We start from the raw sequence: 15,171 nt of genomic DNA, 5'->3' as shown, positions 1-15,171 counted from the left end.
TGTGTGGGTGTCAATAGAAGATGCTCTACAGGACTTTTTCACCAGCAACATTCTGACATCTCGCAGAGGGAAAAGCACAAGTGTAAATAATGACATTAAGGGTGAATTAATACCATTTAGCTGCTTCCGTTTCCAGATTTGTGTATTGTGTATGTTGGCTTTCTGTCACAGCACACACAAACATTTGAACAGATCAGAATCATTGTTAATGCCTTTAGAAAAACCGTTTCTGCAAGTCCAAATGTATGTAGCAAACCTTTACAGTATCTAAATATTCCATGATTTATGAGATATGAATTAAAAAGATAGAGGAAGCTCTTCTGAGTCTATACGTTGAATATAAATGGCAGATTAGGTGATGACAGTTGGCTGCTAACACATTATGTAGGGTAGATATTTGCATATATTTTTGTATTCCATAATTGTTAATAAAAGAGCTTTGTAACAATTTAATCAGTGTTTTTTTATGTTTTATGTGCATGCATTGGCAGTTTTTGTGCAGCATTTATAGTCTATTTATACTTGCATATGACAGTGAGAGGTTATTCTTGCATGCTGTAGCACAGTTAGATGATTCAGTGTTTTGTCAGGTACTATACTGACTTATTAGTTAATAATTACACTGAAGTAGCATGTTACAACCCAGCTCACTGGAAGAAAGTAAAGTAACATGAAAAGACAAAATCAGCCAGATGTTTTCAGTTGTATCGATTCTAAAACTAATTTAAAGCAGAATTTCTTTCAGGACTAATAAAACTGTTAAAATTATAATATTATAAAAATGTCTTAAAGGTTCTTGAGGTAAGATAAACACCAATCGCAGAAGAGAAACACAAGGTGGGGGTGCTCCCCCCCCCCCTTTTTTTCATAAAGAACCTAATATAAACAAAAAGAGGACTTCTAATTAGAAGTTTTAAACTTGCCAATCCAAAATTAACTATAAATATCTCAAAATTGAAACCCTGGCTTCCTGTCCTGTACTCACTACCCAAATAAAAGTTAGAAAGGAGAGTATCATCCCTAAACCTGGTGTTTAACATTTACTTGAACTAATCAAAATCCTTATCCTGAATCAGATTCAGGATTTTAATTTTTGCAGCAAAATAATGCTGCATGCATGTAGAAAGCCCTAAAATATAATATCTGCCAGATAATATATGTTTATAACAATATGATAAAATGTATTAGAAATAGAGAATAAAGCTTTTCAATGTTAAAAGTGCTGGAAAAAACTTATAATTTATCTTTATTTGAAAAAAATAACCCATGAAATAGTGTATATTATGTTGGGGTTTTTTTAATACACAAATTTACAATTGAGCCATTTCAAATGTAAGAAATGTGAATTTTTATGGGTTTTCAGTCATTTAGGACATGGTTCAAGTTGTTTGGGACAGTTTTTTTAGTCATTTTGGATAAGTTATAAATAATTTGGGGTAAATTTTGAGTCATTCTGGTCATCTTTTGAGACTTTTTTTCCCTTTTTTTTAACAAATTTTAGTAATTTGGGACACTTTTCAAGTTACTTTGGATATTTTTTCTTTAGTAATTTTAGACATTATGACAACATAAGTGTCTCTTATGTGTTCAAACTGTTGTCAGATCTATAATGAACAAGGTTCAAGAATCACAGACAAAGAGACAGTTATGAGCTGTTCATGACAAATTAGATGCGCTTTCACCCACAGCTTTCTCAAGCTTTAAACAGATGCTGTGATAACTGGTGCCATTTGATTAGAGAACAGTGGTGGGGTGGTGATATAGATCAGTGAGGGCATGAAACAGGATGGAGGAGGAGCAGTCCAAGTGACAGGACGAGAAGAACTTGAATACATGCACCAAGTTTTTACAAAACCATAAAAAAGTTAATTACAATCAACATAAAGGGGAAAAGATACATATCATGATTAAGCACGAAGTTATCTTGTAAATTGTGCAATGTAAGCACAATATAAATTAGTCTAGTCTAGATAGAAAATCTACATTTAAGGCTTAGAGAGGATCCTTCTTTTGTGCTTTATAGGAAAAGCTGAAAATGTCATTTCTGCATTCATTTTATCCAATTGTGCACTAAAGTTTTCTGAGCTGTTCACCTGCTGACAAATACTCTGTTCATCCACAGCCCAGTCAGGTGTGGCCTTAAAGGACAATGATCCGAAAGCGTGACTAGGCACTCCTTTGTCGGATAACATTTCAAAAGCCAGCATCAACCTCATCAGCTCTGACATGTGGCTCAATGCAACCCCAGTGGTGGACAGGCTTGTTGCTATGTCTATGAACCTACTCTCAATCTGCACATTATCACTTACAACATAGCGGGTACTTGTTTGTTTTATGACGCTCATTCTGTTTCAGAGATGTTGTTTGCTGGAGCAACAAATACTCATTCCCCTATGTTAAAAGGAATGGATAGAATTCAATAAAATATTACAAGCTGTGTTCATATTTTTGTTCATGATGCTTCTTGCCATAATGGTGGTATTGTATTCATAAAATATTACTGGCCCTGATTATAATTTTCATAAAGGATCATTATAGAATAGAATAGAATAGAATAGAATAGAATAGAATAGAATAGAATAGAATAGAATAGAATAGAATAGAATAGAATAGAATAGAATAGAATAGAATAGAATAGAATAGAACCTATCTTATCATCTCTTTCTGTCCTCCTGAGAATCCGTGGCCCCGAGGGAATTGAACAATCTGCCAAGTTTAGGTAAGATAAGATAAGATACAACTTTATTCATTCCAAAGGACATTCTTATATGTATATTTGTAGCTGTGATATAAGTATAATACATCAATAACAAATAAAGGTAAGTAAGCTATAAAAAAAAACGCTACAGTAGAAAAGTAAGTGAGAATTGTTAGTATTTGTGATATTTAAGTAATATCATATACATCGGTATAACATCGATTATTATTACTCATTTAAAGAGCTCTGGATAAATCCAGGGTAGATTGAATCCTATTGGGTCTCTGTTGCAATTCTTCAGGATTATTGGTTCACACTGCTGTCAGTCAAGCGTCGGGTCTCCGCCCCTTCCTCCCCGTGAGAGCGTTTGTTTTTATCCGCGGTGTGCGCAGGTCGTCGGTGAAAGAGGTGGGCGTTCCTCCCTGTTCGTTCGCTGACTGTTGATGCCAAGACAGTTTTTCTCCTCCACGACCAGCTCTCCCGATGTTTCTCCCTACGCTCGTAGAGGACATGCATCATTTTAAGCCTAGTCGAGACAGACTGTACACCACCAGGTGTTGCGGGTGTTGCCACGTCCGGACGGGGACCATCATCCTGGGAACATGGTACATGGTGCGTAAGATTGTACTCGATGGAGGTCAGCAAGCTAACGGTAGCTAACTGTGTTAGTCAATTGCGTTAAGTCCGCTAAAGTAACAAGTTACAAAATAAATACCATCCGGATGAGATTAATGGGAAATAAAACGTGTTGTGTTTGTTGTCAGCTGCTAAATTATTAGCTAGACGTTACTTTTGACTAGCTCTTCAAATAGCCGTTACTTGTCGCGTTAATGCTAACTTCGCGTTAGCCAGCAATCATATCAGGTTTGGCTAACTAGTTTTCTGTCTGATTCACTCAGACGACTATGAGAATATATTTAGAAAACTGATAATTTGGTGGTTGTTGTCTCTAAGTTCTCAGCACTTGATATATGGGTGTTAAATGCTTAAATGTATGGTTAGCTAACAGGCGGCTAACTTGCTAATGTAACAGCTATGAGAGATTCCACTGTCAGACACGACATGGCTGTACTTGCTGTTGGTGCTACATAGTGTCGCTTAGGTTCTAACAATAGCTATAATAAAATGGTTTAAAATAAAATTAATTCTCAAACAGTGTTTATAGGCACGTTGGTGTAGCTAACTGTCTGCTAGTTGTCGTCCTCTGCACATCCTGTCCCTGCAGCACTCCTTACTTGCCAGCGTTAAATCGCTCGCTGACTTAATCCCCTTCTCGTTTCCCTACATCACAGAACAGATGTTCCAGGTTTCGGTTGCATTTCTAAATCCTTCTCTTATTTTGTTTTTCCACAACCCGAGAGTACTTGACTCATTATACCACTTGAGCCATGTGCCCGTATTTTTCTCAAATTCAGTGTCGCTGTGATTTAGGACTCTAAAACTGCTTCCAACAGCTCATGAGAGGCTGGGCTTTGGACAGAAATACTAGCTGGCACATTTTGGAGATACGTGTACTAATTTGATGTGCGTTGTCATTGTCACAGAGATCTGTTTTGTGTGTGTCAAGGCTCTGGTTTGAGGTTCAGTGGATTCAAACGTTTTCTGAACCCCAAACAGTTTCTGGGTGATTTTTATATTTTATTTACTCCTGTCACATTTTTAGTCACTGTTGCCTCATTTAATCACAGCCATGTAAAGTCCTACACCTCTGTGAAAACAGCAAAACAGCACAACTATGGCTACAAGTAGACAGAACTCAAAAGTTTTTCATCTGCGCAGTATCATGTAGTGATTTTGCCATAAAAAGAGACGACAGCCAAAAACTGCAGTTCAGCCAAAAACTGTGAACTAGAGCAACTAATGGTTTCATGACTGTGCCGAAAAGTGCAGACTTGTGTTTTTTGTAGATCAAACTATATATTTTTGGACACTTTTTAAAAGAGCTGAGTAGAATGATGTGACTTTGATATAATGTCACAACTTCAGCTTAGATTTATTTAATTTTCCTGACAAAACTGCACATAACCAATAAATAATTCAGCGATCATTGCAAGTTCCCATTTTTACATTTGTAGCTGTGATAAATGTTGGAATTTTCTTAAAGCTAACATGCTTTTCAGACTCACTTTTTCACTATGTTTTAGGGTTCAGAAGTTACACTTACAACTAAGACGATTCCTCATATTGAATGTTCCTTGGTGAAATAACTTTTCATGTTTTTGTCATTTCTGGAATATTTATATTGAAATATGTATTCCTTTGTGCTTTGTGGTTTAGTTTGAAGCGATGTGAAGGAACAATCATGAAAAGTTTGAAAAAGCCCCTTATTGGGTAGATGTTAAGATAGCTTCTTAGAAGACAACACCAGAACACAGTTGATGAAAGATGAATAAATTAAGCTTTGTTTTTGAAACATGATAATTAACAGGTAAGGTTGCTTCCTTTCAAAGCTGTTTGTTCTTGCTCTGTTTTATGGATGATAACATTATGTGGGCTCTGATAGTATTGCCTTAGTTGTACCTTAGACTGGAACAGGTCTTCTTGTCACAGTGTTTCTATTTTCTCCACCAAAGTAATCAGAATTGAAACTTGCCGCAACATTTTTATCTTCTGCTTTCCTCAGTCTGTCCATTTTGAACTTGGCTCCATATGCACATATAAACAGCTAAACACAAGCGCTAGACTTGCTTCACAAGAAAATTCTCCAGTTAGGTCTTGCCTGGATGAATACACATTTGTTGCAGCAGTTGTAGTTTTGTGCTGTAAAGACTTGACTAAATACTAGATAAGAAATTTGATCTTGTTTTATAACCTTACGTGGTCTTTATCTTTCTTTTAGGACATTTTTTTGTCCACTGTGCTAATCTCATTTTCCCTTCTCGAGTTATTTTCTTGTTAAAGGGACATTCCAGTTAACTCTTGTATGTCAGATTAATTTCAGACTTCATCAGTTTTACAACCTGATTCTTGTCTTTACCAGAGCATGCTAGTAGGATTTTCTTTTTCTTTCTTTCTTTCTTTCTTTCTTTCTTTCTTTCTTTCTTTCTTTCTTTCTTTCTTTCTTTCATATAACCAGTGGTTTCAGCTTATTATAATTTCCTTTTCACAGTCCTTGCAATTGCTTGCTTGTCTTCTGAATGTATATTTTAGTGTACTGTGTCTTGTGAATGCAGTGCCTTTTAGCATAAATGTTGGCATGTCCTTGAGTGTTTGATCGGTTCATCCTGACAGCTTCTTTCCCACACTGTGAGTAAGCAACCTTGGCAAAAAAGGGTGACGAAGTGTTCTCTGTACTGTTGCCTATTTCGGTCTCCGCAAGTTGAAATTCATACAATACGTACCTCAAGTGAAACCAACGCCTGCGTCTAAAGTAGGAATTAAATCTAAAACATATTCCAAAAATGATTGCCAAACATGTAAAAGCACAAACTAATTATATGCTCCGAGACTATTGGAAGAGTAGTTTTTATAAAGCTTCCTGTCTTTCCTCCACTCAGGTGGTGAACCTGTTGATGGGCATCCTGCTGACTGTAGCTGTGACCCACCCAGAGAATGTCCCCACTATCGACTTGCAATATGAGGTCATTGACCATTACTTTGCCTCCGACAGGATGTCTGGTAAGCACTAAATCCACATTTTATGGCAAAAACTAAACAGATTTTCATTAAGTTTCTTAAGCGCTCACATATCAGAAATAATATGTTCTCTGTCCCCTGTGATTGGAATGTCTTGCCCAATTAAAAACCAGTGAATAAATAGTCACCCTATTGGATAAAGAAGTGTATCTTATTCTTTTCCGAACCCTTTAGCTGCTGTTGTTTTGTGGCTGATCATTTTGCACTGACTGCAAAACAAACCAATTCATGAGGACAACAGACCATTGCTGACTTGATTACGTGCTGTCTTACATATAGTTTGTGTTGTGTTCCCACTAGTCTTTTTCCTTTGTTTTTCCCCAAGGATTTATGTTCATCCTCAGTGTTGGGCTGGCACGACGACTAGAGTGCCGTTTTTGTCTAGCTGGCGGTTGTTTTTGTCGGTCGGCTTGGTGAAGTCCTCTTCGTTCTTCTAAAACAGTGACTCAATGGGAGAGGAGGGGAAATAACAGCCGTGGTTTGACCTTCCCACAACAGGCTCATGCCAGCAAACGGGGCAGCGGAGGTTGCCCATAGTCTGCAGAGACAATGTTAACATTCAGAGTGGTTCAGTTGTCATTACTCCTGACCATTAGTGCAGCTTCATCAGTCTGCACTCATTTCATTTCATTATTCAGGTCGTGTTTCAGTGTTATGTAACTGGTAGAAAACATGTGAAAATGGTCCATGGCATTCAGTTGGGATCATGCTAAGTGTTCAGATACATTGGTAGTTGTATAAAATACTTTGCTTTAAAATTTTTTTCGTTTCAATTATCCAGTTAGGAATTCTTTAAAAAAAAACAGCTCTTCCCTGTTTAAAAATACACAATCTATAAATATGCAAATGTCTTTCTACAGTGTTTAACAGCTGGATTCAAGATGTATCGCATATCACTGAAACTCTATTCTTCATGTACGTATAGTGCAGGAGTCCAGTTTCCGCATCTGTTTTGTATAAGTTGCCTGTTGGACCTGGATTGATGTCCATACTGGTTCGGCTGTCACACATCCTGGTCGCAAAACTGAAACTCAGATTTTAGTGAAACTTTGCACTTTCAGCAGAGAATTTAGGAAAAGCAATTTTTAAAAAAAACTTCACGTTGGACAGTAGTGTGACATGTTATAGACCAAATGATTACACACTAAACTGAGAAGATGTCTGGCAGATAAACTGATAACGAAAATACATATTATTTGCAGCCATAGTCACAAATAACCACACTAGCTTGCTGCGTAGAAGCTGTGTGAACTGTGTAATGTCTTTCATCATCACAAATTTTTTACAAACCTTTTGAATTAGATGACATTTTTGGACACTTCTGACTGGCCATCAACATTCTATAAATAAATACACAGCAAAACATCAAACTGTAATAAATGTAACTCTTTAGAGAGCTGTTGGATTTATCTTTTAACATCAACCATTCTGCGATGTGCACATGCACAATAGTCACCACAGGAAGTGGGAACTTAACAGAAACTGTTGCTGGGCACAAGAAGAAAACTCACATGGTTCTCTTTTTTCATGACTATTTTTCAAGAAAAGTCTATCTGATAGAAGATGATTCGCTAAAATTTAGGAGTTAGTGGGTGCACAGAGTTGTTTCTTTAACTTTCTTTAGAGGTAAGCTGTATGTCAACATATTTTGTCGACATGCAGGCTTAACGTGTGCACAGGAAAGTGAGCCAAGAACAGGAGACTGAAATGGAAGATTTGGTAATAAAAAATAAGCAGAACTTCATTTGTATGGTTGCACAATTAACAGAAATTATGATTTGGGCTTTTCAAAAGTAAATATATATGATTGACTGATATTGATGCGTTAAAAGTGTTGCTTATAGAAAATGGCTCATGTAGATTTAAAAAAATCACTTGGTTTCAACTTTGGTTAATCTAACATTAGAAAGCCTCTTTTTTTATTTACTCTTACCAAAGTAATTTTAGGTCACACACCTGTCTGAGTTGCTGCATTGCACTAACTCAGTGAGGAGACGAGAGACTTCTGTGTTTATTGCACTACAGTCATCCAGTTAATGTCTACCATAGCTGGATTTTGAGGCATTTAGGAAATCTGTAAACTGTAGTGCAGATTTATATTTCAAGAATAATGTAGCACAACATGGAAAAGAAACCAGTGGTCTCTTTATTTAAATCAGACAGTGCAATTCTAAATATTTGTCTCGAAACTCAATGAACAGTAGTGATACGTAGGCTAATTTTAAGCTCAGTACTGATAAATATAATCGTGATTACCATTTTGGCCATATTCATGCAGCCCTAGTCACTTATAAGGAAATATTTTGGCTACAGAAAGGATGTGGACCATAACAAGTACCTGGTCTTTCATGTCTTGCAATTGTTGCCACCACATGAGGAAACACAGCTAATTTGTTTTACCATGTAAATCAGCACCATAAAGCTCTGTCTTATAACTGTAAAGGCAGATCTGAATGCCGTTCATAGCCAAAAAAAAAAAAAAAAAAGCTCAAACATTTCGGATGGCTTTGCGAGAGGTCCCTAACGGTTCGCAAAAGCCTTCACAGTGAAAAGATGTAATTCAGATTTTTTTTAAATAGATCTTTTTTTTTTTTAAATTTCTAAGCAGGTGCACTCCTCTGCAAAATCAACTCTAGAATGAATAATTTTTTCCAAATGGTGTTATTCAAGTCATCTGGTGAAAATCCATGTTATTTTTGTGGAATATATATTGCAAAAAAACAAAACATCGAGAAGTCTGTTTTTCCCAATATCATGGAGCTTTTCTTTACGCCTGAAAAATGATCCACAAGTATTGAAATGTACAGTTTACAAACAACAGAAGTGATATTTTCATCCACTCCAATGTACAGCTTTTTCTCCCTCATGAGCAGCAGACAGTTTCCTGACAGATTCATGCATCAGTGTAGCCAGTTATTCTGCCTGAGCTGCTGAATAACAAAGGAATTTGTCTGGACTGCATTGCTGCAGCAGCTCTCTCTCTCACGAGCTTCTCCAAATCAACAGGCAGAACATTTGAGGAGGCGAGAGACTGAGCGATGGAGAGAAAAGAGGATATGAAAGGCAGACCTTTTAATTATCCCAGACCGAGTTTCATTGTGTCTTTACTGACACTAGGCTGCTGAGATGCTTAATGCTCCCCCGAGCTGGCCTTTAAAACAGAGTTAGTTGGAAATGGAGAAGCCCTGGGGACTCTTCAATTGACACTGTATGCAAATTACAGCTGCCTCAAAGATCACAGGCAAACATCCTTTTATCTCCACTTCATACAGGCCAGTGCTAGTTTTAAATCAGACATTTTTGACTGCATTTAGTCAGCGTGTTTCTTCTCTTTTTTTTTTGTCATACAGAAAATGCGTGTGTTGGATTTGCCATCTCTCTGCTGATGCTCACCATCAGTGCCATGATGGTGTATGGAGCCATTACTGTAAGTGTGCTGTAGATACGATGCCTTCTTAAGTTCTGTTTTCCCAGCATGCACTCTATTTGAGGCACTGTCATGGTTTCTTATGCAAATATGTAATCCCACAATAAGCGTGCACACAAGAAGCAGGGCTTTTGAGTTGTGTATTAATAGCACCAGAGTAAGGAGGTAAGTACGGCATACAGCAACAAGATGCATAAAAGTCCTGTCTTTTTTAACTAGTCTACATTTAAGCTGGATCTAGAGAAGAATCCGGATGTAGTGGGGCTGTAGCACACAATGTTTTGTTCTCACTGCCTGTCATCTTTACCTCACAGGCCTGCCTGATGGCATCAGGACTGACAGGTTTGATGCCTTTTGACGTGGACCTGCATTAAGCTGATAGTTTGGATGACTGCACAGTTAAAGTATGACACAAATCTGCAGGCTGGGCACGCTGTGTGTGCAGAAAGCTTGAATACGAGTTATGCTTTAGCTGTGCAAGTGCATACTCCCGGACAAATGTAGCAGATACCCTTGCCAGTGTACTTGAGCAGGTGTCTCCTTTATACACCCTTAATAAGTGTTTGAGCCGTGATTTCTACACAAACCAAAATATATTTGCTATACGATGTAGGTATGAGTGAAGTAGATTTTTGTGCTTTTGATAGAAAGAACATTTAGAATGCCTGTAGAGTTTGTTGTGATACAGGGAAAGGACCACTTTGTGATTTTAAACCATCTCTATTGTTTTACTAATACATGCTAATTTACACAGTTACGTCAGCAGTTCCTGTTTCTGCAGAAAGGCTGATTATATTTACCCCAAACCAAATCTGATGTCACCCCCTGAGCAGCAGGAAAAACGTTTTAAATCCCACAACCAAGAAAGCTGGGGTCAGAATTTCAAACTTGGAAGAAGAAGGAGCAACTCTGTTTTTCTTGCTGCTTAGGATATGAATTCCTCCTCAGCTGTAGGATTTAAGATGGTAATAATCCCACATGTAAGATCTACGATAAGGTTGAAATATGCATCGTGGTTCTTCCAGAATCTGAAAGGATATGCCCAAATGAGTCACTTATTTATTTTAAAAATTTTTATCCCTTCTCCTCAGCATCGTGACGGCTGGCTCATCCCGTTTTTCTGCTACCAGTTGTTTGACTTTGCTCTGAGCTGCCTGGTGGCCATCAGCTCTCTCACCTACCTGCCCAGGATCAGGGACTACCTGGACCAGCTGGTCAGTCCAAAGTCTGATCCTGTCGACATTTTTTCAATCAGACGTCACCCCTCCCTTGTTTACTTTACCACAGAGGATCTTCACGATGTTTGAATTAGTTAACTTATTAGTGAGCCGTCAATTAAGATTTTGGAAATTTGCCAATCATCATCAAAAGTGAAGTTACTTCTTAAACACCTGTAAAATGTAGCACATTGTTTTGAAGGATTGTTAGTAAGAGGTAATGTATATGCACTACTTTCTGGATTTATGACACTCAAATGAAATGGCAAACACTAAATGTAGTGTCATATGCAGTATAAAACACTTGTTAAAAGAACACATAGATTTCATAGAGAAGGCTCACCGTATCTTTGGAGTTGTATTCTAACTTTCACACAAGTCTTATGTCTTTATACATATATATAAATTGATTCCTTCTACAAGAAGACACTATTGGAAATTTACTGTATGATTGTACATGAATAAAAAAAGGTAGTAACCTAAATTAGGTCAACAACAAACTGTTTTCCAATCAGATTGTTGGATATTTTTAATCAAAAGAAACAGTTTTGTTGCTACATCAGCTCCATGTCCCATTAGAGATTAATGAGTTTTAGATTGTTCTACTGATTGTGTGAAAGTGTTGATAGTGAATTAAGAAGCTTTACTGATTCATCAACATTGTTTCTCTTTCTTTCTCAGCCGGATTTCCCGTACAAAGACAACCTGCTGTCTCTGAACTCCAGCTGCCTGCTGCTCTTTGTGCTGGTTTTCTTTGCCTTCCTCATCATCCTCAAGGTGAAAATGTTAGACACAATCAAACATGGTTTATTTATGACCCTTTGAGTCCTGCCCGTCTGTCCATTAATCTAACGGCACCTGAAAGTGTTGTCTTCATGTCTGAATGTGCACCCTGGTCACTTCCCCATAAAAGTCATGCCAGCAATCTTACGAAATCGGACCTGTTGACATTTCTGTATCACTTTCAACGCAGCACAAGTCTAAACTGCACCCAGTCACATTAACGCACAAGCAACACTTCCAAGTTGGGTGAGATGATTAAGGAAAGTCTTTTCCACATTTCAGCACCAATATTTGTTCAGAAACATCAGTTATTCCCCAGAGTTCTTTAAATACCTGCAGCATCAGATAGAAGCAGAATCCACATATAGATTATTGCTTCCAGAAGTTTTTAGGAGTCATTTCTCTGAGTTTACAGACAGGATCTAACAACAAGTCACACCAGTCTTTCATTGAAGGTGAAGTAGTAGTTAAACTGTCATAAAGTGGGCTGTTAGTTGGACAATTTGACAAGCTGCAGATTTAGTCTTTTGTTTGTTATTGCATTATTACGTATCATAGATCACTTGATGTATTGTCTAATTTTGCATGAATATTGTGCGCATACCACAGTTCTCAGCTTTGTGGTTGTTACATCTGAATGAAGACTTGCAAAACATGAGTGGAAAAGAGATGCAGAGAGGTTTTACTGTGGTTGTCTGTTTAATTTATACCCTTCAGAGTGCCGTCAAACCCCTCTGATTATTTACCATCTTACACACAGTTAAATGAAAGAAGTCCAATATTTCTTCAGTCTGGCTTACAACAAAGAGTGGCAGCAGGGAAACAGCTCCCACGATTCTGACACTGTGTCAGCTGGGAAAAGTACAAACGCAGTCTCCTCTCTTCCTCCCAGGCTTATTTGATCAACTGTGTGTGGAACTGCTACAAGTACATCAACAACAGGAACATGCCAGAGATCGCCGTGTACCCTGCCTTTGAGACCCCTCCCCAGGTACACAAGCCACTGCAGAGCAGCCACTTCTACGATACAAAGACACACTGTGAGACGTGAAGGATGTAATGCTGAAAAGAAACCAGCGGGGGGCGTAGCGTCCACACACTGAGAGTCCAACAGGCTGAGAGCAGAATCTGTACAGTCTGTTAATGATATTTTACCAAGTCTGGAAAGACATATTTGTTGCCATCTAAACTTGTTTAAAGTTTATGATAAAGATTTATCTCCAGTTCGAAGAGATTTTCAGCACGTTTAAAATCCTTTGAGAAACCTTTGTTACTGTTCTGACTGAACTAAGTGTCTTGAGGACTCAGAATGTGGGTTGAAATGAACTATTTTTATTTTCAGTTGATTTGGCAACTATTCTCTCAGCTAATTGTTTGAAAAAGTCAACTTTTCCAAAACTTAAAATTAGTTTTAACACAAGACGCTTGTGCTAAAGATATATTTGTTCCCTTATTTAATTGTTTTGCTAAATTCATGTCACCATGCACCTCTGTACCATTTTAGCACCTTGTGTACATTGTCAGTACAACACTTTACTTTTTATTATGGCTGTCAAAATGAACACATTAATGCAGATTAATCCATCATCATGATTAATGTGATTCAAAATTTTACTGCAATCAGCCCATCCGCAGCGCAGAATGACTCAAAATCCCTGAAACGTGTCTGGCAACGCATTTCGGGCAGTTTGTCCAAGTAGACTTACCGTTGCGCATGCCACCACGCAAATGGGCAGTTGATCCGGTAGTGGCGGAACCAAACAACTCGAAATGGAAGATGTTAAACAGCACATTCCTTTCCTTCTTGAGGCTGTTTGCTCATGCAAAATGAAAACGAAATGCGATTACTATAGATTAAAAATTAATATTTAATTGCGATTAATCAAAACGAATCCACTGCAACCCTGTGATTGATCTGATAAAAACTTTTAATCATTTTGACAGCACTACTTATCCTATTTTAGTTTCTACATGGCTACTGCTATTATACACTCTACGTGCCTTTGTTTTTTTAAATTGAATTCATTTCTAAATCCTTTACAACAAAGAAAAGCACCAAACGCTCAAATTTGAGAAGCTAAAACCAGTTCACACTCGTATTTTTGTGTTGAAATACAATTTTTATCTTTAATCAATTTCAACATCATGGACAATGAATTTTCCTTTAACTGATGAATTGTTTCAACTCTAATCAAGATGTATCAGGTGTAAGATGTATTTAATGTGCCACAGATCAGCCAGGGCCCTCATGAAATAACCAATATAAAATACATTTTCTCTCAGTTAATACCAGCAGAACATAACATGTGAATCCAGATTCCTTTCCTCTGAAGCATAGTTCTTTTTTTGATGTTTTTCTGTGTAACAACTCTAACTTTTTTTAATGTTTCTTGTTTTCCCCAGTACATCCTGCCCACTTACGAGATGGCAATGAAGATGCCAGAGAAGGAACCACCTCCCCCTTACATGCCAGCCTAAACACCAGCCCTTTTGCCAAAACGCACGCACACGCACACGCGCACACACACACACACACACACACACACACACACACACACACACACACACACACACACACACACACACACACACACACACACACACACACACACACACACACACACACACACAGCCATCATAAGCATTCCTAAGTTCCCTCACTAACCCTTCCTGAACCATTACGCCCTCATCCCTCCCCTCTGACCTACTGTTTATGTGTAAGGCCACTGAAGATGTTCTGTTCAACCCTCCCGCTGTCTTTCTAGAGTCTGTAGAAGATCTTAGAGATGTGAGAGGAGAAATTTGTGTGAAAATAAATGAATGACTGTAATGTTTGAAAATCAACAGAAGCTACCCCCTCCCTAACTCCACCTCCCACCTCTGGCCTGTTTTATGTCTTAGTAAAAGGGATCTATGTGAAAACTAAATTGCTTGAAATGCTCTCATCAATCCAGCACCATTCTATCAATAGATTCATATATGAAGTGTAAAAAAAAAAATTATGACAATCCATGTATTATAGCTCTTATTGTTGAATTGTGTTACAGTTTGACCCTAATTATGAAGCCCTAGACTATTCTTTCTCAGTCTTGAGTGGAGTCTGTAGCACTTTTTTGTCTGTTATTTATTTAGCTTCGCTGTGGTTCCATTCACCTCCACCCCCAGACATCGTCACCATTCTGCTGTTAGCAACGCTAGTGAAATGTTTTCCAGGTAGGGAGAGAGCAGAGGGCACCGATGGCGGATCATTTTCTCTGCTTCTTTCTAACGCGACATCTGGAGCAAACGGCTAGTCTCGTGAACATTAGTTGTTGCATGCTCATCAGCTCCACCTCCTCCCATTACTTTACTGGTAATATGATTTTAACCTAGTGGAAATACATTTGACTTCAATAAACAGTTCAGAACAA

At 37.9% G+C, this 15,171-nt stretch overlaps 1 protein-coding gene across 1 annotated transcript; it reads left to right on the top strand.

The window, feature by feature from the left end:
* The first annotated feature begins 3,080 nt into the window (after positions 1-3,080).
* laptm4a (lysosomal protein transmembrane 4 alpha) lies at positions 3,081-15,171 on the top strand. The gene is made up of 7 exons (XM_055016236.1): positions 3,081-3,310; positions 6,196-6,316; positions 9,685-9,761; positions 10,853-10,975; positions 11,660-11,755; positions 12,654-12,752; positions 14,165-15,171. The coding sequence occupies exons 1-7, from the start codon at positions 3,182-3,184 to the stop codon at positions 14,237-14,239; spliced, it is 720 nt and encodes a 239-aa protein (XP_054872211.1). The 5' UTR covers positions 3,081-3,181; the 3' UTR covers positions 14,240-15,171.

Source organism: Amphiprion ocellaris, chromosome 12 (genome assembly GCF_022539595.1).
Source record: "Amphiprion ocellaris isolate individual 3 ecotype Okinawa chromosome 12, ASM2253959v1, whole genome shotgun sequence".
Taxonomy (NCBI): Eukaryota; Metazoa; Chordata; class Actinopteri; family Pomacentridae; genus Amphiprion; species Amphiprion ocellaris.
This window is presented reverse-complemented; position numbering and strand designations above follow the sequence as displayed.

What these genes read in the sequence shown, in the direction of transcription:
- laptm4a (XM_055016236.1), top strand. Translation starts at nt 3,182, where the DNA reads ATGTTTCTCCCTACGCTCGTAGAGGACATGCATCATTTTAAGCCTAGT. An exon ending in CCTTCCTCATCATCCTCAAG is followed by an intron (nt 11,756 to 12,653) that starts GTGAAAATGTTA and finishes TCTTCCTCCCAG; the next exon opens with GCTTATTTGATCAACTGTGT. An exon ending in CCTTTGAGACCCCTCCCCAG is followed by an intron (nt 12,753 to 14,164) that starts GTACACAAGCCA and finishes TGTTTTCCCCAG; the next exon opens with TACATCCTGCCCACTTACGA.